At 31.5% G+C, this 27,911-nt stretch overlaps 3 protein-coding genes and 1 non-coding gene across 4 annotated transcripts in view; 1 reads left to right on the top strand and 3 right to left on the bottom strand.

The window, feature by feature from the left end:
- The window catches only part of LOC146535760 (lachesin-like), a 110,860-nt gene extending 95,283 nt beyond the window's left edge, over nucleotides 1–15,577 (bottom strand). Inside the window, exon 1 of the mRNA XM_085191135.1 lies at nucleotides 15,496–15,577. The gene's annotated coding sequence lies outside the window, so the exon portion shown is untranslated. The remainder of the gene's footprint in view (nucleotides 1–15,495) is intronic.
- Nucleotides 223–26,160, top strand: LOC146535758 (lachesin-like). The gene is made up of 9 exons (XM_085191133.1): nucleotides 223–381; nucleotides 8,794–8,912; nucleotides 9,280–9,386; nucleotides 9,736–9,921; nucleotides 13,544–13,736; nucleotides 13,886–14,014; nucleotides 14,796–14,915; nucleotides 22,835–23,005; nucleotides 23,837–26,160. The coding sequence occupies exons 2-9, from the start codon at nucleotides 8,846–8,848 to the stop codon at nucleotides 24,214–24,216; spliced, it is 1,353 nt and encodes a 450-aa protein (XP_085047259.1). The 5' UTR covers nucleotides 223–381; nucleotides 8,794–8,845; the 3' UTR covers nucleotides 24,217–26,160.
- Nucleotides 10,756–12,727, bottom strand: LOC146535761 (sodium-dependent noradrenaline transporter-like). The gene has a single exon (XM_085191116.1). It carries the CDS (start codon nucleotides 12,725–12,727, stop codon nucleotides 10,874–10,876), a length of 1,854 nt encoding a protein of 617 aa, XP_085047242.1. The 3' UTR covers nucleotides 10,756–10,873.
- On the bottom strand, nucleotides 22,339–22,411 carry TRNAR-CCU (transfer RNA arginine (anticodon CCU)). The gene has a single exon. It is a non-coding gene; the product is annotated as a tRNA-Arg (tRNA).
- Nucleotides 26,161–27,911: the final 1,751 nt, after the last annotated feature.

The following is a 27,911-nucleotide window of genomic DNA, read 5'->3' as shown; positions in this document are numbered from 1 at the left end:
ATAATATTTAATAATAACTAAATAGCTATTTTATCAATAACAAACAACATTTGTAAACAAATATTTTTAATATATTTCTCATTAAAAACATATTATATATAAAGCATTAACCGAATCAAGTCAATGTAAGCAAATTTAAATCATTCAAACTATGAGGATTATTCAAAATCTATCGAATCATCTTCCATCATACAGCCACTGCGTAAGAATAACGGGAGTTGAGGTTTCAATGAGTAAACCGCCAGTATGTGGCGCGCACCCGTCTGCACCGATCGCACGCTGCCGCGCGACCACGTGATTACGTGAAACTTTGCACGCAAACGAAGTGATAACTGAATTATATGAAATAATTTAAAAATTAAAGCTTTTATATTTATTTAGGTAAGTTTATAAAAATCTCTTTCTCATCTCGGTTTCATTTTGTTTATTTTTAGTTCGAAAGTTTTAAAGTTATGAATATGTTTCCAGCTGTCTTTCAGTTTCTTTTGCTGAAGTTTTGTTTGTATTTTCGAATTGTTGAGACGTGTAACTTAAGTAATGTTTTGCATACGCGTTTATTTTTGTTAAATATGGCTTTATTTTGATTAAATTTCGTTGTAGTTCGCCTGAATATAAATGTGTAACAATTACAATATTTTTGTTATATGTAATTCATTATAGTAATGAAACTGGATGTATATTTAATTATAAGTTTTCATTAAAAATACTATATTTTTAAACATACAAATATATTATGATTATTTATTTTTATAAAAAATATATATATATATTTACATTTTTATACAACTTATTAATTAATATACTTTAATTGATCAACGTTGTGCGTCGCAAAATATTATTATAAAATTAATTACTTTAAATAATTTATTTCATAAATTATTTAATCAAGTTGTTTTAAATGGATAAATACGTATAAAAATAGTAAATAATTTTAAAGTATATTATCGTGTATTACTCATTTAACTCGATATTACCTTAATCTAAAATATTAATTTATCAAATGTGAATAAATAAAATATACATCGATGCTTCTGGTTTTTGAAATAATAGAGAATAGCAAATAGTTTTTAACCGCAGCTTCTGCACTGGTATAATTGTTTCACTATAAATAACAATAGAATAAACAAACCTCATAGCTGTATTGGCATGCAGTAAGTTACTGACTTATATATGTGTATACTAGTGACCAGCTCGCGGCTTTGCCCGCTTCGACCACATAATATTCCATCCAACCATTCCATTCCATATTCTATTATAAATGTACGAGTATATAGAAGCCCATATAAGGAGAGCTTTATTCACAAACTCTATTAATCCTTTCCTGTTTGCTATGTTTCTCCGTGACGGAAAGACTGACTCTCCCTCACTCGCTTCATGATTTCTAATAATCTATCGTGGCGTGTGATAGACTGCTATCTAGGAGTATCACATATATAGAGTTGGAGATAGGATGTAGATATGGATCTTCAATTAATTAAATAAACCTCAATTTTTTGTCTCTAAATAGAGTCGAGGTGTCCGCTGATTATAATATCCCCACTCCCCAGCCAATATTTATGACGCTTATATGTAACAGCGCTAAGAGGGTTTTATTCATACCATATACAGTACAATGGCTAATTTAAACGTGATATCAGAAAGTTGTAGCAAATCCAAGCTTTTTGACATTAACTATATATAGGTTGATGATCTATCTTTTCAAGTTTTTTTTAAAGAGGGGCCTTTATACTTTGTAGAAATACATTTACCGCCAAGACCCAGGTTGTATATTTGATATTTAATCTTCTGCAAAAAGAATATGACTGGAGAGACGAAATTAATAAATAACATTTGCTAAATTTTTTCCTCATTAAATCCGTCCACGTACAGATGTGACAATGCTTTGGGTTTCGTGTCTATATGTATCTAGTTGAGTACATAAGTGTTTAACCACAATAACAATAAATATTGTTGAATATATTTACTGCAGGAAAATTGGCTTGAAATATCTATAATTACACATAAAATGGGTAATTTTCGTTAGCAGTATTAACAAAAAGATTTTAAAATTACGTTTTAGTAGAAGCAATAGATTCTTTGAATTTATTACCCATCTTTATTTTGATATCAGGACAAAAATCAACTCGCAATGCCTCAAGTATTCAGTTCTCAAATGGAAGTGTCCTAATGGGGAATGGAGTATCTTAACACTAGGTTCCCAAGTTTCTTCTATCTATCTACCCAATTACGTGCGAGAAGTTGAAAAAAAATATACAAAAATCGCTACTCTGAATGACGAATATTTACTTCCGTGACCAGATTCTACCATATAGGTATATTGTAGAGATGTTTGCAAACCGATGATCAAGGAAAATAAAATGAAGGGATTCTTTTTAATTTTGTTTGTTTATTTTCTCCAAAGTTTGCGAGAATCGCGTTAAAATTTATTTGACAAATTTTTAAGGAGGTCCTTGGTTATTCGCCTTGGATATTCGCCGCCTTTCTTACCACTCTCTTGCTCCATAAAACTTTTTTGCCATTCTTATACCTCTCATTCTCTTGACATGCCGAAGCCACCTGAGCACGTTTTTATACATACTCATTGTAAGATCCATGCTAGTTCCCGCTATTCAGTGTCTCTTTATTGCGGATTCGCAGATAATTCGGAGATCGCATCTACACAGTATTAATTTTTATTTCATTCTTCTTCTTCTGTATTAGCCACGTTTTTCTACCATATAACATTCTCGGTACCAGCTGAGCACTGAATTATAGACGGTCGAGCATAGTCCTTGGTGCAGCTTCGCCGTCTCATCAATGCAACTAAGGTAGTGTTAATTCTGTTACTAGCAGAAATACGTCTTCCCACAAGCGTTTCGTATTTTCCGTCTCTACTTAACATTCTTCGCAGATATATTCTTTCATTCTCTTGTTCTTATGTCTCTTATATATTATACATGGATCTTATATTGCGTACTTTCTTCATTTTTTTAAACGTCTTTTCGTAATTATATACATATACTAGTGGACCCGGACGCGGCTACGCCTGCTTGAACTATAAGACTATTTATTAAATATTATATAATATATTTATTTTTATAAGGATGAATATCAAACTATAAGTTCATTTTGGGTGACGTTTTCTTATAACAACAAAGAAACTTTGCAAACCGTTGCTTAGCAACGACGGTTGTTATTAACATGGCAGAATAAATTGCATGTCAAATTAGAAAGTATTTTAATTTATTAGTACATATTTGTAATGTAATGTTATATAGCCTATAGCACTTCTGAAGAATGCAGCTTTCATAAAAAACAAAAACATAGTAAATCGGACCAGTAGATCCAGAGATCTTAGCGTTCAAACAAACAAACTCTTCCGCTTTATTATATTAGTATAGACTAGCATTCTCTTTCGCTCGAGGTCCCACTGTCAATGTTATCCGAAGAATCAAAGTTACCTGTATTTTGTAGATTGACTGTAATTTTTTTTTTTATTATTTCAGACTCTGAAACTTCAAATTCAAATTCAAAAGATTATTTCCTACGAAAAATAACTCAACGCGCTTAAAAAAAGATTTCAGAAAAAAAATACCAAAAATGTTATTCAGTTCTAGTTTATGTAGATATATTTTAGAACAGTTTCATAGTATATGTGTATCATATATACCTACAGCACGTAACGTGCTTACCGAGCCGTAACAGAATATACATATATATAAGAGCACAAACTTTATGCACAATGTTTTAGGAAAACTTTAGTTTTACGCTTAAACACTTGTGCGTTTACTAAGTTTTCTTGAAACTTTATACACGAATTCAGTGCATACTTTTGTTGTTATGCCTGTTAGGAATTGTACGAATAAATTGAATAGAGCCTTAATATACTTATTTTAAAAAATACTACTATGAATATTTTATAATAGTTTACACGCTTTATCACGCACATAGCAGGACAGGCAGGAATCTGGGAACTTGTGCTAAAATACTCCGTTTCTATAAAGACACTTGCAGTCTCCACTTTTAGTCGAATTCATTGAACTGAAGGTATTGAAATGAGAAATTAAAAAGAAATATGACAATAAAATTAAAATATTTATTATTTTAATAGAAGCCAGTCGTGGCACAGTGGCACAAAGTATGACTGTAAACGCGACTGGTTGTGGGTTCGATCCCTACTCGGGGAAATGAAACATTTATATAAATTTATATTTTCATATACATATATACAGCGCGAAGCTAAAAAAAGTAAATAAAGAAACGAATAATCCGATTTTAAATAATTTCGTTTAAAATGTGTAAATATTGTAAAAATCAAAAATATGTGGTATTTAAAAAATATAACAAAACAAGCTTAAACATTGTAAAAACAATGTAAGTTTTCCGTTACGCTTCTAAGCACGAGAGCGTTGAAGCGGTAACTTAGCAGCAGCGAGTCGGTACATATTTGCTTAAGGAAGTTAAATGGAATTTAACACATTCGATGTTAATAACTGAAGACGCATGGAGCGGACCGAATTCTTATTGTTTCTTAAACCGTTAAATACTCTTACAAACAGAATATGTGGTATACATTATTAAGAGTAAATCAACGATTGTTTGTTTTAAATAACTTGCCTTTCGACCTAGAGACTTATATTATCAGCTTCACACTGTACCCCGCACACAACAGTTCAGTACAGTTTTAACTTGTATTGGTCTTGATAATAATATTTTATATTTTTATCACGATAATTATAGAATGAAGTCTCCACTTCATTTTAAGTCATATTTGCATTCTAAGCCAGGCAACGGATTGGGTTAAAATTTTCTCATTGTTTTAGTTTGTAAGTTTTTTTGTCCATTTTTTGTTAATAAGCGATTTAAATATCGTGATTTCGTGATTGTTTACTAAGCAACTCTTATTCTTAGAGAAAATCTTGATTCTAATCCGTAATTATAGAACATATATATATATATATATATATATATATATATATATATATATATATATATAGTACGTACCTAATAAAATAAGTATACTAATTATGATAATTTATGTATTTTATTTCGTACTCGTGACAGCAGCAAATTTATACGCGTGGACCACCATACACCACTATCTCCCTTTACTTTTTTCCTTACTATCAATGTCTCAAAATTTTGGGTATAAATTTTAAAATTTCGAGCAATTGCTTGTGTTGAGTGGCGAAACTCAAAGCCGTACTTGGTTTTACTGGATCGGGAACAAATGCATAATTTTAAAATATTCAATCAAAATTCCTTGAAGTGGAAATCGACCTCACAGCTTCCTTGACAGTCGCTGCCCCACTGCGCCAAATCTATACTAATCTATACTAATATAATAAAGCGGAAGAGTTTGTTTGTTTGTTTGTTTGTTTGTTTGTTTGTTTGTTTGTTTGAACGCTAAGATATCTGGACCTACTGGTCCGATTTACATTGTTTTTGTTTTGTATAAAAGCTGCATTCTTCAGAAGTGCTATAGGCTATATAACATTACATTACACATATAAACTAATAAATTAAAGTACTTTCTAATTTGACATGCAATTTATTCTGCCATGTTAATAACAACCGTCGCGTCGCTACGCAACCGGTACCGCGACATTTTGATATTCATCCTTATGAAGTTTGATAAATAATTAAGGAGATGTCACTGATTCGAAATGACCTAGCCTTCGGGCGGCATAGTAGGAGTATGACCGTCGCGAAAATATTCTTATAGTTCAAGCAGGCGTAGCCGCGTCCGGGTCCACTAGTAATATAATAAAGCGGAAGAGTTTGTTTGTTTGTTTGTTTGAACGCTAAGATCTCTGGATCTACTGGATCGATTTACTTTGTTTTTGTTTTGTATGAAAGCTGCATTCTTCAGAAGTGCTATAGGCTATATAACATTACATTACACATATATACTAATAAATTAAAATACTTTCTAATTCGACATGCAATTTATTCTGCCATGTTAATAACAACCGTCGTTGCTAAGCACCGGTTTGCAAAGTTTCTTTGTTGTTTTAAGAAAACGTCACCCAAAATGAACTTATATTTTGATACTCATCCTTATAAAAATAAATATATTATATAATATTTAATAAATATTCTTATTGTTCAAGCAGGCGTAGCCGCGTCCGGGTCCACTAGTCACTAATAAACCTGAACTATACTTTAAGAAAAATAACATTTAAACTGACATACACCACCACTGGACAGCCAGTGGTTCATAAGATGTGCGAGTAGAAACAGAGTGACGAATATTTACATAGTCTGTATATATAATACTACCGAACGCGCGCAGCTTCGCTTGCGTATTTTGTGGGTGAATTTTAATAAATCATAAAATATGTGTTCAATGAAATGTTTTAAGTCTAAATTTCTAATTTTATAATAATCCAGATTAGATACAGTTTGTATAGAGAAAAGATTTTTCCATACAAACTTTCAATCCCTTATTTGCACCCTTAGGGGGTGAATTCTAGAAAACCATGAAACACATGTTCAATTAAATACTTTTAAGAGTCTGAATTTAAAATTTTATAAAAATTGGTGCCGATTTAAAAAAAAATGTATACAAACTTTCAACCCCTTATATGCACTCTTAGGGGGAGAATTCTAGAAAACGAATCCCTTCTTAGTGGTTGTCCAGATTACGAAAGTAAACATCTGTCCAAATTCTACGTTTCTACCATCAGCGGTTACGGCTGTGCGTGCGTGTTACCTCAGTCAGTGAGGACAAGTCCTTTTATATATATAGATTTAAATAACCTTTCAGAATAAAAATATCTTATATTTTTTTCTATCCGTAGCAAGCAAAATTGGGACAGATTCTAGTATATGTTCACTATTATATCGATCTTATTATATTGTTATACATCTAAATTATACTGTTGTAAATATGTGTTTAGTAATACCAGAATACTATCTATTACACTTCATCTTATTTATAATTAAAATAATTAAGTAACATAATCTTGCTAGCTATATAATGACTTGTTTGTGTGTATAAATTAATTAATAAAATATAGCCCAAGATCCCAGGGCTCCCAGACCTACATCATTTTACTAAAGTTGAAATTTTGAGGACTATTAAATTTACAAATAGAAAATTCAAAAAGATTATCTAAATTGTGCTCATATTTGCGCATCTTCTTCTAATGCTTACACTTTAGAGGAAGGCTGTAGGAAATTAATTCATATTATAATAAGTTCCCCGTTTTTAACTTTCCGCCAGAAACAATCGATTTCAATCTTTTCTTCTATTTTTATATATTTGATTAATACGTAAAACAACACACAGTTGCTTGGATACCCTAAGAAATATAAAATATGACTTTAGTTACATTTATTATAATAATAATAAAGAATAGGCTTAACTTCATTGTTTCTTGACTCTTTTTGAAAAGCTTCTTTGTCTTATTCTATCATATTTTAAGAAAATCTTTTTCAAATAGCTATCAGATTTAGTAGCAAAAGAAATCGCTCTCGATTCTCACTTTCCCATCTAATTCCAATAATGGGTGTTAAGTCACGGAGCTCAACGCCGCTCTAAAAAATAATTTATTTACTTCTCTTTATGGAATATAAACCAAAACTATATATATACTTCGCCATACTTCGTCACAATAACATCTATTTATAGCAAGGTTATCACATCATTATTTTAATAGTTAAAGGTCTCAGTTAATTAGCTGGGCAACCTACATTTATCATTGGTTTTAATATCTCGCGTTCATTTGTGGTCGTGAGCCGGTGCCATAACACAGCATCAGCCATTCGCACGTGTCATGTAATTATTGCAATCGAGTGATGGCAATTGCGTATATATTTTGTGCAAACAACGTTCGTTTCGCTTGCGGCCATATTTATCTCCAACTCGCATCAAATTGCGATGATTTATATGTTTGTATGGAAATTAGTTAACAATTTTTGGTAATGCGTTCAATGTTATTTTACGTTCAAATTTTTTTTTTCAGTTTCATGCTTTATTCTGTATGTTGGAGGGTAGGCTCCCTCTGCCTATACTCCACTCCCCATTCCACTCCCCTTTTTCCGACAATTTCTGGAGTAGAGTGACGAAAGAAATGAAAATATTAATATAAAATGAAATGGTTCATATAAAAAATTTAAGAGCAAATGTAAAATGTCTTCACATAAAGAAATATGGCAACTAACCTTTGAAAATGTAAGCTGTGCTCGCTACAGCTTTGTGTATCATATAGCGTTTCTCCTCAGACACTTATCTCGTAGATTACACATTCTACGTACCTTTTTCCATACAAGGATACAGTAGCGGCCATTCTAGTAGTTCCAATATGTCGACGACGACGTCGTATTGATAACTAAAGTGACTCTCGAATTTTTCTCCAACATTATCGGGGTTTTCCGGAAAAGTAGTTACCGGTTTCTGATCGTATCCTCCCACATTTTCAATCGACCACACGCTTCGGTAACTTCAATGTGTTATGTGTTACGTGTATGTGCATGGTTGATGGACTCATAACAGTGAATCATTATTGACTGATGAAATCGCTAAGCGTCGCGCGGGTGGTGCACAAATAGCTTTACCATTCTACGTGCGATATTGTATCGTAATTGCGGAGGTATACGCAAATAGACGTTCCACGTTTTAAATATTTGTATGGAGTGTACAATAGAAAGAGGGTAGATAACAATTTAATTGTGACATTTAAAGATGGAAACTTTTGTAGATATTTAATTATCGAAAACCAAGATATAAAGGCTTAATTATAGAATTTGTATAGATATATAACATCAGTTTTACATATATATCCAATTTAAATGTCGATCGTTTTGCAGTGTCACATGGATATCTCAGGCTTTAGCGACTGACGGCGGTGCGGCGGAAAATATGCAGGAGTCTTGCTGGTCTTTGTATCTCACTATTGTTATACTAGGCCTAGATTCGAAACTGGCAGGTAAGATATAATTACAGGCAGGTAAGATGTAAATCATTAATAGTACACATATAATTGTTAAAGATTTTGAAATATTCTATAATACACTATATTACCTACAAATAATATAAATTGAAGCAAATTAGTTATGTAAAATAATGAATATGTTGTATATTCATAGGAGAGACATGAACTTTTTAAAAATAAATCAAATATTTCCTAAACATCATTTTCTTTTCAATAACCTGTGCTGGGGACTCTATGGTTTTTTAAATGTGCAAGCGATATAACGAAAAAAATATTAATTAAACAAGATATAACATAAAGAATTAGCTTCAACATAATAACAGTATAGTTTATTAATAGTATTTCCTCGTATAATGCGTAGGCCAGGCGTTCCAGCCGGAGTTCGCGGAGCCCATTACCAACCTGACCGTCCCGGTCGGCCGAGATGCCACTTTCAGATGTTTAGTACACAACCTCGGTGGCTATAGAGTAAGCTAATAACCTTGTATTTGGAAACTATTCTAGTATTTTAATGTTATTAGTATATGTTACTTCATTTGCTTGTTCAAACTGGATTTTCAGAACACATTTTGTTACTGTAAAATTACGAAATTTGACTGTTTTCGTTCGTATTTTCTTTAAATGAAAACTAGATACGTAATTGAGTTAATAAAAATGTTTTTCTTTTTCAATTTTTTTCTCAATTTTTGCCTATAGACAATTATGTACGTTCATAAATCAAACAGAAAGTAGCTACTCATATTTAGTTATACAAATAATAAACTTGACTTCTAATAATTCTAAAACGTAAAGTTTTTACAACCCAAGTAACTTTCAGGTCGGCTGGGTCAAAGCGGATACGAAAGCGATACAGGCAATACACATCTATGTAATAACTCACAACGACAGAGTGCAAGTATCCCATAACGGGCAAACCGTGTGGAATCTACACATTAAGAACGTCCAAGAGGAAGATGGGGGCCAGTACATGTGTCAAATCAATACAGATCCGATGCAAAAACAGGTATTTATATAATGGTTTTAGATAGCTAGATTGACTATATAATTATAGAGTATGTATTTCAAAGAATTATCTACTATGTGATTGTAAAATATGTACAGTTTCGCGACGACGTCCGTTAGCAACGGTTCTTGGTTCGATTCTCACTCGGGAAGTGAAATATTTAATATTTTAACTTCTACGCTTTAGTGACAAGGCAGAGCGGCGTTGAGTTCCGCCACTCAACGCGCAATGCTTCGAACGCGACGGAAAGTGAGGAACGAAGTGACTTAACACTCTGCCTAACCTGCTCAAGGATGGTGTAGCTAAATAATTAGTATTTTTTATAAAGTAATTACGTTCATAATATACATCGCTTATTATTTATCCATTTAACTGATGTTACAAAAAAACTATTTGAAAAGAAAATCATTCTTTTGTGCATTTCTTAGGTAGGCTTTAATGATATGGATGGATGGATATTCGTGATTATTTAATCTCCGTAGCTAATGTTTTTACCTTTTACGCTAGTTTTTTTTTATTACAAAATAATTTATATTAATGAAAATATGTTTGTGCAAATTTATTTTTACTTTTATTTTTTTGCTATATAAATATATATAATATGGTAAAGATTACAGAATTACTGTAAAGATTAAAGTAATAATTGAATAAAAACGACGAATCTTAAAAAACAAATACTTATATCATTTAATTTATTTCAACGATTTTATAAAAATATATAATGTTATGAAATACAAATTTAATTTATTACATTTTTTTTTGTCAAATATATACTATTAAATAAACATAGATTCACGATATATCATACATGTAGCAGGGCAGGCGTTCCCTGTTTTCCGCCGAATTCTGCTTATAGATACTTTTAAATTTGTTAATTTATCTACAGACATTTACAAACAATGCTCCAACTAAATTGTTTTTCGTATATAGTCTAATTTATCTTTAACTTGATTTAATTAGACGTCATAGCACTCCAATTTAAATTTTCAGAAGAAAATTGTCCTTCCATTATAACATTGTTGTATTTTCGTTTATTTATGTTTATTCTTCGACTATAACCATGAATACGCACCTGTCTGTACAAAAATTCTCGCGTCATTATTTCAGGAACAAACATCCTTCGACTCCGAAATAAAATTTTGTCACTAGGCCCCCAAGAGCTTAAAGGAGAAAAGATATGCCGTAATCTACCAATCGAATAACTTTTCCTCACTTGTGTAAATAATCCAAAAAATATAATAACAAAATAAATTGTAATAAAAAAGTATACTAAAAATTCATTTAAGTTCACGGAGAGTGATGTAATATAATAGGAATTAGTATTTTCTTTTACAAGAAGATTCGTCCATTTCATATAGTTAATAGCCAATATCCACAAAGGATTGGTTAACCATGCTATCTTCCAAAAATAACTTGCCTTTACTCCAATCATAAATATAATATCTACATTATGCTTGTGAAAGCCGTATATCCAATAAATTCCCACAGAAAAGAAGAAGCTACTCGTGAGTTGAATAATTTCAGTAACATCTGTGAGAACTACGGTTAAATCGGAACAGTGAAATGGACAAGACAACACATACGTCACTGATATTACAACCAGACAAGTTATGTCCTTATATTTTTTTGTGAAATCTATATAAGTTGTCACTAGATCTAACAAAAATAAACTTAATATAGTTGTATTTACAAATAAACATAAAAAAATGGCAGAAAACCATGCAAACGCCCAGAGAGGTAAACCATTAAAATAGCTCAAAATTTCTGACACTGAGGCAAATGTATTAAAATATAGATTGTCGTCCTCTTCTAGGATTTCGTGGTCAGAGCCGTGGTAATAAGACATTGTTTTTATACCGTTGAACAAGATTAGTGTGAGCATGAGAGTAATGAAAACAGAAAACAGTGATACTGTCACAGTTGTCATTGTGGCAGGACTGCGGAAGAAAACATCACGAGACAAAAACCCAATGACTCCACTACCAATCCCACACGCTAAAGCACCCTGCGTAGCTATATAGAAATAATTCTTCACATTAATGTCTTGCCAGTGCATAGTTATTTTCATGTACCAGGTTCCATTGGAGGATATCGCCACACAACATAAAACAAACAAAATGAAAAATAAATACCCCGCTTGAATTCTAACAAGAACTTTTAAAACTTTTTTCCTTTTTAATAATATTATAAACATCACCATGCTCGATGCAAACGCAGCCAACATAGGTTTCCAAAGATACGTACAATTTTTATTTTTTGTGTTATTACCGCTGATTTCTTGGTCGAAAAAGAAGCTACTTGCCGTTTTCATTCCACAATCTCTATGAAATAACGTTTGGGCTTCAATACATCTTTGAAAAACGGACACATTTATTCGTTTTACCATACATTTTTGATCCTTGTAGTCATCACAGGTGAACCACGGCGGTGGATCAAAGGCTGCGTAAAACGTATATTCTAGATACCACGATGAGAGCACCATCATGTAAACTACTTTCAACAAAACATAATAAAATGTGCCATATCCGACGCCGCGTAAAATTGGACAAAAATTCCATGTAGATACTACGTCGCAATTCGTATATTGGGCTATGCAGATCTCCGAATAAACTAGTGGTATGCCGACAAAAATTGCAACGCATATATACAATAACAAATGCATATAAAATCCAATATGGGATAAATCCACAGGAGCGGCCACTACTGTTATTTCGTTCATCAACCACGCCCACAACACAATTCTATAAGTGTTGTAATTATTCCATCGACACTTAGCTTCTGACTCATCACAGATATTTGTTTTCATTATAGATATTAAATGAAATAGATTCTTAACAAATTTTATTAAAATTTATACGAAAAATTTATGTAAACCGTGACCATCCTGAACGATTTTCATTACCTACAACTTAATATGTAAAATTATTGACATATTAAGCGAACCTCGTCTTATACATATAATTACGAATTCCCAAAATTGAAACAAAAGTAAATTTAAATAAGTTAAATTGCAATTGCAACGTTGGAGAGATAAAGTGAATTAAACTGCAGGCGCGTGGCGGCGGGGAGCGAGCGACGCAGCAGGCAATGATTCGTGTATGGCTCCCCTAAATTACAGTGCTACGCTGTAATTTATACCCGGGCCTGATAACGGCATAAATCCCCGGCGGCGACAGTGCAGCTGCAGGCTTCGACGGCGACGTCGACGCGGCATGACGCCCTTTACGTTATATGTTCCAAAAATTATTTCACGGGGCACTGCCGGGATTCGTGCTTAACGTTATTTATGTATTTTCCCTTATTTTCGTGGATATTTTCTGTCAGCATTGCGTGTTGAGTGGTGGAACTCAACGCTGGGCTTTTGCCATGAGTAATAATGCATTTGTAGTGGGTATTTCAGACACATATATAATAATAAATTAAAACCAAATAATTGGTTATACGTAGGTTAGCATTTATTCATGAAAGTACCAGGCTTCTACAATTTATAACACGGATTGCATTCATCGTATAAATACTTGTCACAGGAGACATTAAGGCATATCCTGGTCATATATCCCTACTGTCCAAGGCGGTTTGCAAAAAGTTTAAATTTATTTGTTTTATATTTATTTTTATATAGATGGGATATCTAGACGTAGTAGTCCCGCCTGATTTTATCACTGAGGAGACGTCAGGTGATGTGATGGTGCCTGAAGGAGGCACAGTGAGGCTGTCATGCCGCGCGCGGGGAATCCCCACACCTCGTGTCACGTGGCGAAGGGAGGATGGATCCGTTATAGTTCTTAGAGATCCAAACGGTGGTAAAAATAAAGGTATTATTTTACACTATTTTCATATTTAGTAAAACCCATATCAAAAACATTAAAAAATAATTTCCTTTTACTTTCGCACCGTTCTACTTCTCTTTTAGAATGTATTAATAAAAACAATTAATAATCTTTTTTAAAATATTTTTTATAAGTGGCCGCTTATGAAGATGAAGTTCTAACCTTGAATAAAATATCCCGCTCCGATATGGGAGCGTACTTGTGCATCGCCAGTAACGGAGTGCCGCCTTCAATAAGCAAGAGGATCGTGATTAAAGTACACTGTGAGTATACACAATACACGTAATGTAATCTACAAATAAATTTAAAAAATATTCTATCTTTGGTAACGAAGCAAAGCGCGGCGTTGAATTCCACCACTCAACATATATGAATTTGATGGAAAGTGTGGAATGAAAGTGTCCTATTGGGAACGGACCGTCTGAATACTGTTTCCAGATTCCCGTGTGTGAAGCTAAAAATAAAGTTATCAATTAGATAAATACTTAAGTAATTTTAAGCTTTTCATATACGATATTCTTAATTAATTTTCACTTCCTTATCCGAAATTAAAGGATGCAATTGTCTCCGTGAAATCCATTATAAATGTTCCTCGACAGGTTTCGGAGGTTTCGTGTTATTAATGATGTTATTTAACGCTGGCCTGTAGAGCCTTTTAATTATTTTCCGCTGCTTAGTTTTTTTAGTCACGTCGTTCGTCACTAACAATGATTCAAGTCATATAAATAATATTTAGGATAAAAAGTATCATGTTCAAATTTCAACTTTTTTAAAAATATATTTGCATACGTTTGTTCTGATATTTTTCATATTATATTTATCTTTATATACTTCAAAATAATTCGTATTAAAAAAGCAGCTTTACGCTTTTCCATCGCTTAACAGAAAAACCAGAGAGAAAGTAGTATCAACATACTTCCCTTTCCACTTTCCACCCAAATACAAGACATAGCAGAGTGGCGCAACTCAACGCCGTATTTGGTTCTTATTTCAATAAATAAAACATCAATATAATTTCACTAATTAAATGTTTTTTTCACTCAGTTCATCCGGTCATACAAGTACCTAATCAGCTAGTGGGTGCTCCTCTCAACACTGATGTAACTTTGGAGTGCTATATCGAGTCTTCACCGAAATCCATCAATTATTGGGTGAAAGATAACAGTAAGTACTTATGTAAATTTACGTATTTATAACCAGAACATCTGTTGATACCCAAAATATGCGTTGCCGTAGCAATGTGCATCTATAATATCAAAAATATTCGTCAAAAATAATTATCTATCTTAAAAAATATTAACCCTAGTTTTCTATATAAATGTTAAATAGGCTAAAACTTGATAATGATCTATATCATTCTCCCTTTGTACAATTTTTGTAAAAAGAAGTGTAAAGATTTATCTTTTCCATTATTTTTTTTTCTAAATATATTAAGAAAATTATAGATATCATTGATTGAATTATAGATGTCATTCTTGGCTTTACTAAAAATTCAATCTGAAATTAAATTTTAATTCTAACTACATAGTGCTATGTATAACAACAAACCATAATATACAAACATGTATTAAGGTTTTAATTTTAATTTGAATAAATTTTATAAAAAACATAACCACCAATTAAATTAAATACACACAAATATATAAAAAAAGTTTCCTGTGCTTATTCTACTTATTATAATTTTCCTATAGTATTGCTAAACTGAAAAAATATGTAAGGTGAAGAATAATTAAACGGTACTCACGATTAACACTGAATATATTCAGCACCACTTTATAGTACATATAGTTTGAACACAAATAGCATAAGCATATATACAAAAGAAAACACGATAATTACAATATTATTAACAAATAACTGAGAAAACAATGGAACGTATATAAAGCGCAACGAGTGGCAAGCATCGACTGGTGATAATAAAATATGCCGTCGACAAGAGCGTAGGCGTAAATGTTAGGACACCTTACCAGTTCGGTCGACGGCAGCGAGCGCTTTCATATAAATAAACTAACTAACTATAAAATTCAATTAAATATATGATTGTATATAAGTGATAAATAAACAAATTAGAATATTAAAATATATGAGTGACTTATATTAAATAACTATAAAAAATCTGCTTTAACATAAGTTTGAAAAATCTTTATAGTATGAAAGTTTATTTATTATTTAATCTTTTAATGCTGTATTTCTATTTTATAGCCCCATATCTCTACTAGGTTTATTACAAAATAAGTGATAAGCCGTTTATATCACAAATCCTAAGAACGCCGTCCATTCGCGTTAAGTCACGAGTTTATTCCTTTGGGAGTGTATCACTCGGTTGCCACGACAACGGACTCCATTACCACCGTCCTAAGCAATTGCTTTTAAGAGACTAATTAAGGATAGTAGAGTGCTTTACTTAAAAAATATTGTTTTGTTATTGTCTTGATTTATAAAATTAAAAATTGTATTTTCTTTGTTAGTTTTCATGCTTGCAGCTTCTAAATTTGTATGTACAGTAGTCAGTACATAGTAATAATAACAATAACATACAAATTATACGCGAGTTTTTAAGAAAATCTTAAGTAATCTATCAGTTATCGTAATTTTCTAAAGTGGAAATTGAACCCGCCACCACATTTACATTCATACACTTGCGCCACTGAGCCACCGCACGATAGCCTCAAATAATATAATAATTTAACTCATTAAAAATTCAATATTAAAATAGGCTTCATAATTGAAAAGAATTTATCTTCACAAATTGCACCCTTAAAATTGGTGTAGTTTTTTGGCAAGAGTCAAACGTAGGCGTGGCGCTTGCAAGTAATGAGATATTAAGATTTAATTTACGAGTACGTTGGGGTTTAAGTCTTAAGAAAAGTGACCTATTGTGCTAAAATAAGACAATGCTCGTTAGTTCCACTTCAGTGGACACGGCGTTTACGACCGCTCCGTGAAGACGCCCGACAATGCTTTGGTAATTTATATCTGGCGAATGTACCAGCGCCGCCGTCCTATTATCGTGGTTTCCAGAATTAAAGTGATTTTAAATTCATATTTTTTAAAAGTACATGTAGAATATAGTTTCTTGAAAAAATAATTAATAAAATAAATTTATTGTATAATAAGAAAAGTTTAAATTTCATTTATAAAAGAATCAAGAAAATTTTATTAAGAATTTTTATATTCATACACAAAACTTTACACTTAGTCATTTAAACGCGATGATCGAATAAAATAAAAATCTTCGTGTGATTGTTTTACTGCATAACACTGTAAGCAACTTTTGTTTTAAAATATATTTTTATAAAGGCTTTTCTTAATTCTTAATTCTTAAGTCTTTATTTTTGGTTACAAGAAATTCTGGAGAACCATACTATTCTGGAACACCGTGGTGATCATGGCCAGCTCCCTTCCTCTTACGCAATCTACTTGGATAATCTATTACACAAGCACATCAAGTCTTGTATACTTAAATGTCACAGTCACAGAGTAAGCAAGTTTACTTGGCACATCAAACATTCCTCCAACTTGAGTCAGGCTTTTGATTTGCGAAGTTTCCGCTTAAGTAACCGGACCGACCAGCACGCTATCGCGACTCTATCGGGGACGTTTATACACTCTACTGTTTGTGTTTAAAGCGCTTGTAGGCTGGTTTAGCAGCTTTGCTAATTGTTTTAGAATGGATAGATAGTGTATCGGTTTTCTGTACTGTATTAATAAACTTACGTTCGGTAACATTTACTATTTGCATGTTACTAAACGTATAAAGTATTTTGTGTCAATTTAGAATAAAATGTAGATTTGTTTGATTATTTAGAACATCAGAATTTCTAATCTTTTTTCATTTCTACTCTTCATAAAGTTTTCGGTACACCTTTTAAAATAATTATAATTTTTATTCGGCAATCTATTAGTACCTTGTAAAGTTTAACGCTATTAAAACTGGATCATATAAAACATTCATCATATTTGTAAACGCAATTATTAATACTACTATATTTCTTTGAAAGGTTAATATTTATGCATAAAATTAAAATAGATTTATTGTTAAAACAAAAACATTCATTTTCAATGTTCGCCGATAATTAATGGAATTGGGGCATTTAATAAAAATATAAAACAGGAATACAGCTATTAGTGCAATGATTTTTTTATAACGTCATGCTTTTTCAACATAGCAGAGTAGGCAAACTTGACATATTACATGCTTAGTAGCAGAACACCAGCTTCAAACTGTATTCCGCATTTAGCAGGGTAGACAGAGAGAACCTGGAAACGTAGTAAAATGATACTCCACTCACGTTCCCAACTTTCCGCATTGTGACATTAAATTGTAATAATTAATAATTAAAAATAATAATTAAAAACACGCTTCACACATTAATAAGGCGAATGAGCATAAACTCGATATGTTCACTAGTCAGGCAGCCAGTCCAAGGTTCCATGAGCCTTCTTACAATTCCATCATCAGACCAGCTCGATGATACCATACTATGGTATTGTCATCTTTTTTACATATAATTCCATGATAATACAGATTTTGGTTTTTATTACACAGTTACATCAAAGCTGAGCAAAAAATAATATAAAAACATTTTACACTTTTCAGTTTTATAAATATGGTTTACAGACGAAAAAGCCCTCGTGCGATATACGTTTATGTGACTGATGAATTCATATTTTATTCATATGGCTGCATAATATGAGACAAGGTTTCATCACACCTTAGAAATTTCCATACAATATTTTCTCGTCTTATTATTATGTTTAGCCAATTTCAATATGTTTTTAGTAATATTGTAATAAGTTAAGTTATTTTCTTATTTTAACCCATTTTAAAGTGTTAAGAAAGAAAGCGCTTCGATTCCAAGCATGTTCAATTCAATTCAGCAATTCGATTCGATTCTAAAATAATTTATACGTTGGCTAAAAAAATATTTTTTTCTCTGGAAAACAATTTTGGTCACAAACATCGAACTGTTACTTTAAAATGCAGTAAAGCATGCACAAAAGTAAAAATCTTTCAATAACATAGAAAAATGTCAAGTTTACTACTGAGGAATCATAATAAAACCGCGCGTGATATCCACTGAAATATCCATTAGCACCTATTCGCGCGTAAAATGAACCAGCTAAACTTACGTAATAAAATAATACATTTCCTTCGCGTACTCTGGCCTTATAACAAGGAATGTGTCAAGAAAATATGAGCTCGTGGCGTGGCCGTCCCAAATCATAGTGTTACGTGTTCACTATGGCATATGTGACGATTGTATGTAGATATTGCATCCGCTGAAACTACTTGCTAGCTTCTATTAACATACTCGTGGTAAATATGTAATTTTTTACTTACATATTTACTTTAATAAGTCAATGGGGAACAGGGCAGTCGTAGGGCAGGGGCATAGTCATATGACTGTAAATGTGAATGGTTGTGGGATCGATTGCCATACTAGGAAATGGAATATTTAATATTTTCATATCTTTGCTATGATGTCGAGGCAATGCTAATCAACACCCAATACCACCAGAATTCAGCGGAAAATGGGGAGCGCAGTGTCTTAACACAGGCTCCCTCTGCCTACCCTTCTACATTCGAGACATGGCGTAAAGCTGAAGAGAAAAAAAAAATAGATAAGATGAGAAATATCTCGTCTTCCTATTATGAACCTAATAAGATTTGTATAGGATTAAGAGTTTTTCTATTCATTCCAAGAGCTTGAACAATAGAAGGAATTCGAGCTGTTACTTCGTATTTCTTCTGCGTACAGCCGACGGCGGTTCTGGAAAGTTCAACTCAGCAGTTGTCGCCTGAAATTTACGGGTTAATTTTCAGTGCATAATGCGTTTAGAATTCCTAGTGTTTTTATGCTTACTGCAGTTATCTTTTCTAGTCACTTAATATATCAATACACTTACATAATATAAATTGCATATTATTAGATATGGGTAATTTAAGAGAAACTTAATATCACATACACAAGAATTACGTGAAATTAACTTAATTATAGCAACTTTAAGCTTTTTCCGTATTTCGCCTAGCAGACCGATTAATTAAAAATTTATTACATATACGTCCCGTATCATTAATCTCACAGGCTAACTTAAGAATAAATTTGCTAGATTATTCATTTGAAACGGAGCAAAAAAAATAGTTCATTTTAAACACAATCCCACCGTAATCTATCCTAATGTAGACGTCCTACGTCTAATATTTTTATAGGGAGTGATGTAAGAAAACATTTATAGTAATTTATGTAAGGCAATAAATTGTAATATAAAACGTTAAATGTTGCCTTAGACTTAAAATAGCATTTCTCATTTGTCATAGTATGAAGAAACAAGAAATAATACGATTTTATTCAATTTTAATGAAATAACTAAACGTATATTCAATTACTATTGAAATGTAATATAAAATACTCACCTGTAAGCTTCTCCTCGTTACAGTCATAACAACCTCAATGACCGGCACTTATACGTATTCACAACCTAATGTCGTTTCAACTTAGAGGTAATATTTTTCTAGACTTTAATACTTTTTGGTCCATTTTTTATGGTTAATATTTAACTTGGTTTCTTGGTGTGAAAATTTTTATTTAAACTATACTCCTAATAATAATAAGTTATATTAAAAGGCCAGTCGTGGCACTGGGGCACAAGCTTGCTGTTAATTCCGTTTGGTAAAGCAGGTTTGATTCTCACTCAAGGAAATAAAATATTTAATATTTTTCTTTCTCCGCTTTAGTAACGAGGTAAAGCGCGGCGTTCAGTTCCCCCGCTCAATACACAATGCTACCATAAGTAGAGGCATTGCGAATGAGTACGGAGTATTTTAACACTAGGTTACCAGGTTCCCTCTGCCGTACCCTGCTGTGATGTGCGTGTTATAACGTGAAGCTAAAAAAGAAACATTCATAAATCTCAGATTGCTGTTTAACTTATATAGATTTTGAAATACAAACCATTGCATATGGTAAGCAGAAGGCATTTGAATAATAAAAAACGAGGGAACTGTTTATTATTTCTTGACACTTCCAACAATATACAATACATATCTAACATATTGTATCACAAACTCGACCTTGCCAGCAGATGTAACCAAGTTTCAATTAATTACTAAAACGCATTAAACCATCAGCCTACTTGGAAGCCATTGACACGCTCGCTACAACACTAGCACGTCGATCACCCCTTTGTTTGTTCACAAACTCGCATCGAATGACTGGCGCTTTCACTTGCCTCGCTCAAACCCGCCAAAGCGCGGACAACACGGGGTTGTCATTTTCGTTTGTCATCAATCTAAGTTACGGCCGCTGACATGTAAGTGTTAATTAAGCCCTCACTCCAGCGTGATTAAGAGTGTTACAATGTTATTTTAGACATTAATTGAGATGAAATTTCTTGTTATAATGAAACGGGGTCGTTTGCTAATTTAGTTCGGAAAGCCGAGTGCTTAAAAGCAAACAAACTGAAATTCGATCGAAATTGAGATTAGGCAAGCCATCCCTGTTCTTATCACTTCCTTTTAAGGACTAAATAAGTTGTACATTCAATATGGTTGCTAAGTTTGAATATTTCCTATTTAGTATTTACATATTCTAAGTTAATGGAAATTCGATTTGTGCGAACGGTAAGGAGATCGCTTGTAATTGTATATTTAATTATAATATAAATATATTAAGAAAATACAGAATATAAGTAAATATTATTTATAAAGAAAATTAGGTGTATTATAATAAAGTTACAAAAGACGAACAAAATACAGTCGGAATGAGATTGTCCCAAAGGCAGCCTCACTTTATCTCTTGCGGACAACAGCGAAGGTAGCTTACGTGAGATGTTCAGTGGACTGTTGTTCTAAGTTAGGAAATGGTAGCTATTTAAGACTCTGTGAGAAATATTTCATGTTTCTGTTGATAAAGAAATCAATTAATACTATTTATATTCTGCAATATTTTTTATTTTTACGTAGTGTAAAACAAAGTCGATGCCAAACGATGTGCACTTACATCCTTTAAACTACAAAAAGGTTATAAATATCTAATATGTAGAGGCCAGTCGTGGCGCAGGAGCCCAAGTGTGTGACTGTAAAGACGACTGGTTGTGGGTTCGATCCCCACTCGTGGAAATGTTATATTTATTTAAATTTATATTTGCATTTATTCGCTCTGGTGTCGAGGTAGAGCGCAGCGTTGAGTTCCGCCAATCAACACATTGCGTGTTGATCCAGAATTCAGCGGAAAATATCTGTTGTCGTCGTTATAAGTATTTATTTCATTACTTTCCGCCAAATTCTTGTGACATTGCGTGTTGAGTGGCGAAACTCAACGATACCAAAGCAAGGAAATTAAAATATTAAATATTTCCTCTGAATGGCAATCGAACCCGCAACCCTCGCGTTTACTGTCGCAAGCTTGTGCACTTGTGCCATAACGACCTCAATATTAATGTCCATTTATACTATATATACATGTATGCGGTATATAACCCTACCTAAGCTTTAGCTTCGTCTTCTTGAAAAATAGTAAAAACTTTTAATCAAAAAAATATATAAGCTTGAAGAACAAATATATTACTATACGAGATATTTATATACCCCTGGTGAGACTCGAACCCACAATCCCCGGCTTAGGAGGCCGATGCCTTATCCATTAGGCCACAGGGGCTTATACAAAAGTTTCTGAACTTACACTACATTTAAAACGATAGTGTTTTTTAATAATGCTTCTGTAGACTGTATATTATTATTAATATTTAACACGCTTTTATTAGTTTCACTTATCAATAATGTATGTAAGAAAATATAAACATAAATTATAAATGTATTTAAAAAGAACGAAGCGTCTTAACACTAAGTTCCCTCTGCCTACCCTACTAGCGTGAAGCCGAAAAAAGATTACAAATATTGTAGACTTTTTTAATAGTGCAATAACATTAATAAAAAAATACAAATCAATAGTAAGAAATTATTTTATTTTCATGTTGTTTATTATACCTGTTTTCATTATTTTGTTTTCCAACTTTCAAATACAAAACTACTACTATACATTTATAAACACTATAAACACTAACCGAATCTTTACTTATAGATGAAATGTTGATAATGTCAAGCAAATACGAAGTAGTGAACACCATGGTCAGCTCCTTTGAAAACCGCATGGCGTTGACGGTGCGTAAGCTGTCGCCCGCCGACGTGGGCGGCTACAGATGTGTCGCTAAAAACTCCCTTGGAGAAGTGGACAGCGTCATTAGACTATATGGTTTGTTTTTTTTTTTTCTCTTATAGATACGAACACCCTGTATTAGTAAATTGTAATAACATTCATAATTTAATAATTAGATTATACATATGTGCCAGATAAGGTTAAAAAAGTAAAATATTTATGCTAAAAGTGTCTCTAATAAGGCGATATTAAAAGAATAACTCGTTGTAAACATGAAGAAAAAATAAAAAAATATTTACAAGAACACAAGATATATAAATAAATATATAAATAAATATACAAATTAATATTAAAATAGATTGGTTAGTGTTTGATTTGAATCAAATCATAAAGCTAATTTAAATATACTGAATGAATTAAGCTAATAGTTATTTACGTGTTAGTGGACTTAGACGCTAAGCTTAACACTAATGGTGGCTATATGCACTATGTGACCTAGATGTGCATCAGTGCATAAATAAGCCTAGCTTAAGATCGTCCATTGATCAAATATTTGGTGTGCAATTAAGGAATCAATTAAATGTCATTAATTGGTATTTCATTTTTACCTTTTTGTTTAATTAAGAAATTGATAAAAAAAGATAAAGAAAATGTAATATTATAACAAAATCTTGCTTGGTAAAAATTGTTAGTATAGGTATTTTCACTAAAGAGAAGAAAACTAACAAATTAGTAATTTTGATTATTTAACATTTATACTTGTTAAGATTAAAATTAGATTATCAATTATATATCTATTATGTAATTAAATAAATTTGAATATACATTTCTATTTTGCATTTTTCAATAGCATTAGAAGTGCTAATTTTTCTCTAATATTATAACATTGGTAAATCTGTCTATATTAATAAGCTCTTTTGTCTTTAGAAATACCTGGACCTTCACAAGCTAATACAAACCCCACAACCAAATCTGGAGACTACAAGTATTCTACTCCAATCGAAGGACCAGATAACCAATTTGGTTCCGCTGAAAAATCAGATGATGAAGACGATAAAGAAACTGTCATGGACACAATGAAAATTCAAAATTATCATCTTAATAATGAGAGTAATATCAATAAAAGTAAAACAAACCATTTAAATACATCAAATTCACTAATAAAACAGAATATAAGTAATAAAGTACGCAAAATAATAAAAAATCTGGAAGTCGATGTCTCTAACATGATGTCCAATAGCTGTGGAGTTTCTGACCCCATTTTTATTATACTTAAAACTATTTATGCTATAATATTTTTCTCCTAACTGTTACTAACAAAATTAACTAAATATACTAATTAACCCTGTCTGTTAGTTCTAAAATTTACATCATTCTATTAACCAATATTCCAAATACTCGCATGTACTCAAATAATTACATTTAATTCATATTACTTAAATGTTTTTAGTGTCTGATTCGTTATATAATGCAAAACACCGTTGGTAAGGCTGATCGGCCACTAGGTTTAAAAGCGATATTTTTCTTAATTTGTATATAAAATATGAAATGTTAACTTATGTCCGATTTTTGACAGAGATCTTTAAAACTTTAGAGTACGAAACTGATCTACATATAACTGTTAAAGCTAACAACTGAACTAAAGAATTAATTTCTAAATATATCAGCCACACATAGAATGGTTAAGATTCTCTACATATATTTCGAAATTATTCCGTTGATATTAAATTATAATTTACTCTTTTATTTTATTATCTAGTGGACGATCAGCACAGACCTTATTAATTGAATGTTTTGAAGTAGCTCAAAATTGATATTGATGGGAATGTTCCGGCATTTTCATATCCTCTCGTGTTATCGTCGTTATTTATTATTACAGTTAACGTACTTTTAATACTACCTTCAGCCATTAACTGTAATGAAAATATACTATTTTTAACCAAAATACCATGTTAGTTAAACCTGCTTTTTTAATTAATATTATTTTACTAGTACTTTTTTTTGTCTTATTATTGTAAATATTAAATTGTCTTCCTGTTCTATTATTTTATAAATTATAAACGGATATATAGTACAAATGTTTAAAAATACTGAATATGGTACTTTAAATATATTTTCATTCTGTATGAGAATAAATGAATTCTTAAACCGTATTTTACTTTTCATGTATAGAAAGAAATATAAACAGTTTATGTTGATTAAGTATCTAATTATTACTTTTAAACATCGTGCACTAATATTAATCTAACAATTTGAAGTTTAAAGTAGAAGCGTAAATATTCGATAGAATAAAAATTGTTATCACTTTATTCTACAAAAAATATAATAATATCAATATAATCTTACCTACATATGAACCTAGATTTACTGTTAAATTTACGTATATATCCATATTATGTCATTATTTTAATGGTATTATATTCTTGTATAAGATTAAAAAATCTATGATTATCTATTATATAATTTACCAACCGTAGATTTAAAAATATATATTCATTCAATCCATATTAAAGTGAATATATTTCAAAAGATTAATTTTAATGATATTTATTTCAATCTATAGTTCAAACATAAATTGCCTTTTGTACTTTTTTTTAACTAGAACAATGTAATTTTCCTAGATATATTAACAAAATAGATAGTTATTACTGAAGTCTATATTTTTGTGCGGATAAAGCTATCATGACTGGAGAAATGAAATGACCAGTACGTGATTTATAGGTTTCATATCTCAGTACAATCTTATAGGAAGAGATATATCTTCCCAATGTGCTAGCAACTTAATAAAGTAAAAGATGAAGCAATTTGCTTCTGTTTCTGATAATAAAATGATAGAATATTTAATTTGTTCTAGAAATATTATCGGGGAAATGTAATAGGATTACTGGTAATACATTAAATATGTATATAAACAATAAAACCGAAATGTTTGGTTATAAATTAATTTTATTGAATTATAATAATAGCTATTATCTCACTCCAGACTGCGATGATGTTGTTGGCGTTAAGTTCCGCCTCAAATTCAGGTGAAATATGATAACGGATTGGATCTTGTAATACGGTATAGCTAGAAAAAAAATTACCTTTATATGTATATGGATCTGAATATTATGCTGTTGTTTATTATTATCTAATAAATAATGAATAAATAACATGTTAAACGATAATAAAGCAAGTACATTATTAATATTGTTATAACACTCAAAGAATGTTGATATTTGTATGTAAAAATATATATCTCATATACTAAAGTCTGTTTATTTTTTTAATTTTCTGCTTCATTTTATATTTTTATAAAAATCTAAAATTGGAGAAAAATCCACGTCATTTAATGAAATAAGAAGAAATCAAATATATTAAAATTTTATATATATCTATTCTTATTCAATTAGAATACTTCAATTATTTTATTTCTACGATCTGGTAACAACGTTGACAATAGTAAAAAAAGGACTAATATCGTTCTGCTTATTCTATCAAAGCTCAAAAATTGTGAAAATAAAATATATAAAACTAATATAAGACATTGAAATTTAGTGTCAAATTTGACACAAGAGAGTGCAAAGTAAGAATAAGTCGGGCAAGTTAAGTTCGAAAGCTAGCTCCTGGTTGCGGCTTGTTTCAAGTTTTCGAATGTGCCGGATCACCGCCGTCGCCTCGTCCTCGTCTTCATTATACGGACAACTTTGTCATTTCTCCCCAGCCTACTCTTGTGCCTGCTGTGTATGCTAATTTGCTAAGCTCGCAAACAAATACAAGTTTCGTTTTCCCACATTACATTATGTATTACAGTTATGAATTATTCAAAATTTCATTTGATCTAAGTTGAGATGTGCAATCGGTGAGACGTTGTATTGTAGCAAAAAATCATTGATATTATTAATATATTACTTTATTTCAGATTTTTATAATGTACTTATACATATGAATGAATAACACAAACAAATTATTATATTATACAAAGAAATTATTTTACACAAATAATAAAAATTGAAGCCATAATGGCGCGTTACTGTGTTGTGGTTTCGATCCCCACTCGAGGAAATGAAATATTTATTTACATTTATTTTTTCATTTCTTCGCTCTGATGTCGGGACAAAGAGCAGGGTTGAATTCCGCCACCCATCACGCAATGCCTCTAAAATTCGGCGGAAAGTGGGGAACGGAGTGACTTAACACTAGGTTCCTTCTGCCTACCCTTCTGTGTGCGGGATACAGTATGAAGCTGACAAAAATAATAAAAATAATTTAATTTATTAATAAATTTACCAGAGTAAATTTTGGTGTAGCGGACTACACTAATCTCTCCGTTTTTCATTCAAACAAAAGAAAGAAACGATTTAATGACGTGTCATGCATAATATTATGGCTATATTTAGTCATGTCTAACGAAGCGCATCCTAATTATGCCACAAAAACTAAAAAAAAGCAAAAGCTGCCCAAAAATACATACACATTGTGTCATCACTTAAGTGTAAAGTAAAACTGACAAACTAAAACTGAGTAGCACGTCGCGCCATTGTCGACAAAACAATGCACGAAATTCAGGCTCTGGTCTACACAACGAAAAAATATTATAGCTTTGGGAAACAAACTTGCCGTGAATGCACATAAGGGAAGTTGAGTAAGAAATGTTAAGATGGAAGGGTTAATAAGTAGATTATCACCAGATACCATTAGGTTTTTCAGAGGTATGTTGGTTTTTCTAATGTTTCAGCCATAATTAAAAATAAATATTATTTAAGTTTGGGCAGAAACACTTTTGATATGATCGGGATTTACTATTTACTTACTTACTTAGCTTTCCCATTGTATCCCTAGCGGGGTAGCCAGAAAGAATGGAACGCCAAATTCTTCGATCTCTGCACACCTCTTTCGCCTCGTCCACTATCATCAACCTCTTCATACGTAATCAAATACATATATATTTTCTGTAGGCTATTATAATTTATATATATTTGATGACGATTAATTAATCATAGTAATGCAATTATCGCTGCTA

The sequence above is a fragment of the Heliconius melpomene genome, chromosome 10 (assembly GCF_056956725.1).
Source record: "Heliconius melpomene rosina isolate 202511_hmr_F chromosome 10, ASM5695672v1, whole genome shotgun sequence".
Lineage (NCBI taxonomy): Eukaryota > Metazoa > Arthropoda > Insecta > Lepidoptera > Nymphalidae > Heliconius > Heliconius melpomene.
This window is presented reverse-complemented; position numbering and strand designations above follow the sequence as displayed.

Coding starts and splice junctions, on each gene's coding strand:
- LOC146535758 (XM_085191133.1), top strand. CDS start 8,846: ATGCAGGAGTCTTGCTGGTCTTTGTATCTCACTATTGTTATACTAGGC. Junction 9,387..9,735: donor ACAACCTCGGTGGCTATAGA/GTAAGCTAATAA, acceptor AGTAACTTTCAG/GTCGGCTGGGTCAAAGCGGA. Junction 14,916..22,834: donor TTATTGGGTGAAAGATAACA/GTAAGTACTTAT, acceptor CTTTACTTATAG/ATGAAATGTTGATAATGTCA.
- LOC146535761 (XM_085191116.1), bottom strand. CDS start 12,727: ATGAAAACAAATATCTGTGATGAGTCAGAAGCTAAGTGTCGATGGAAT.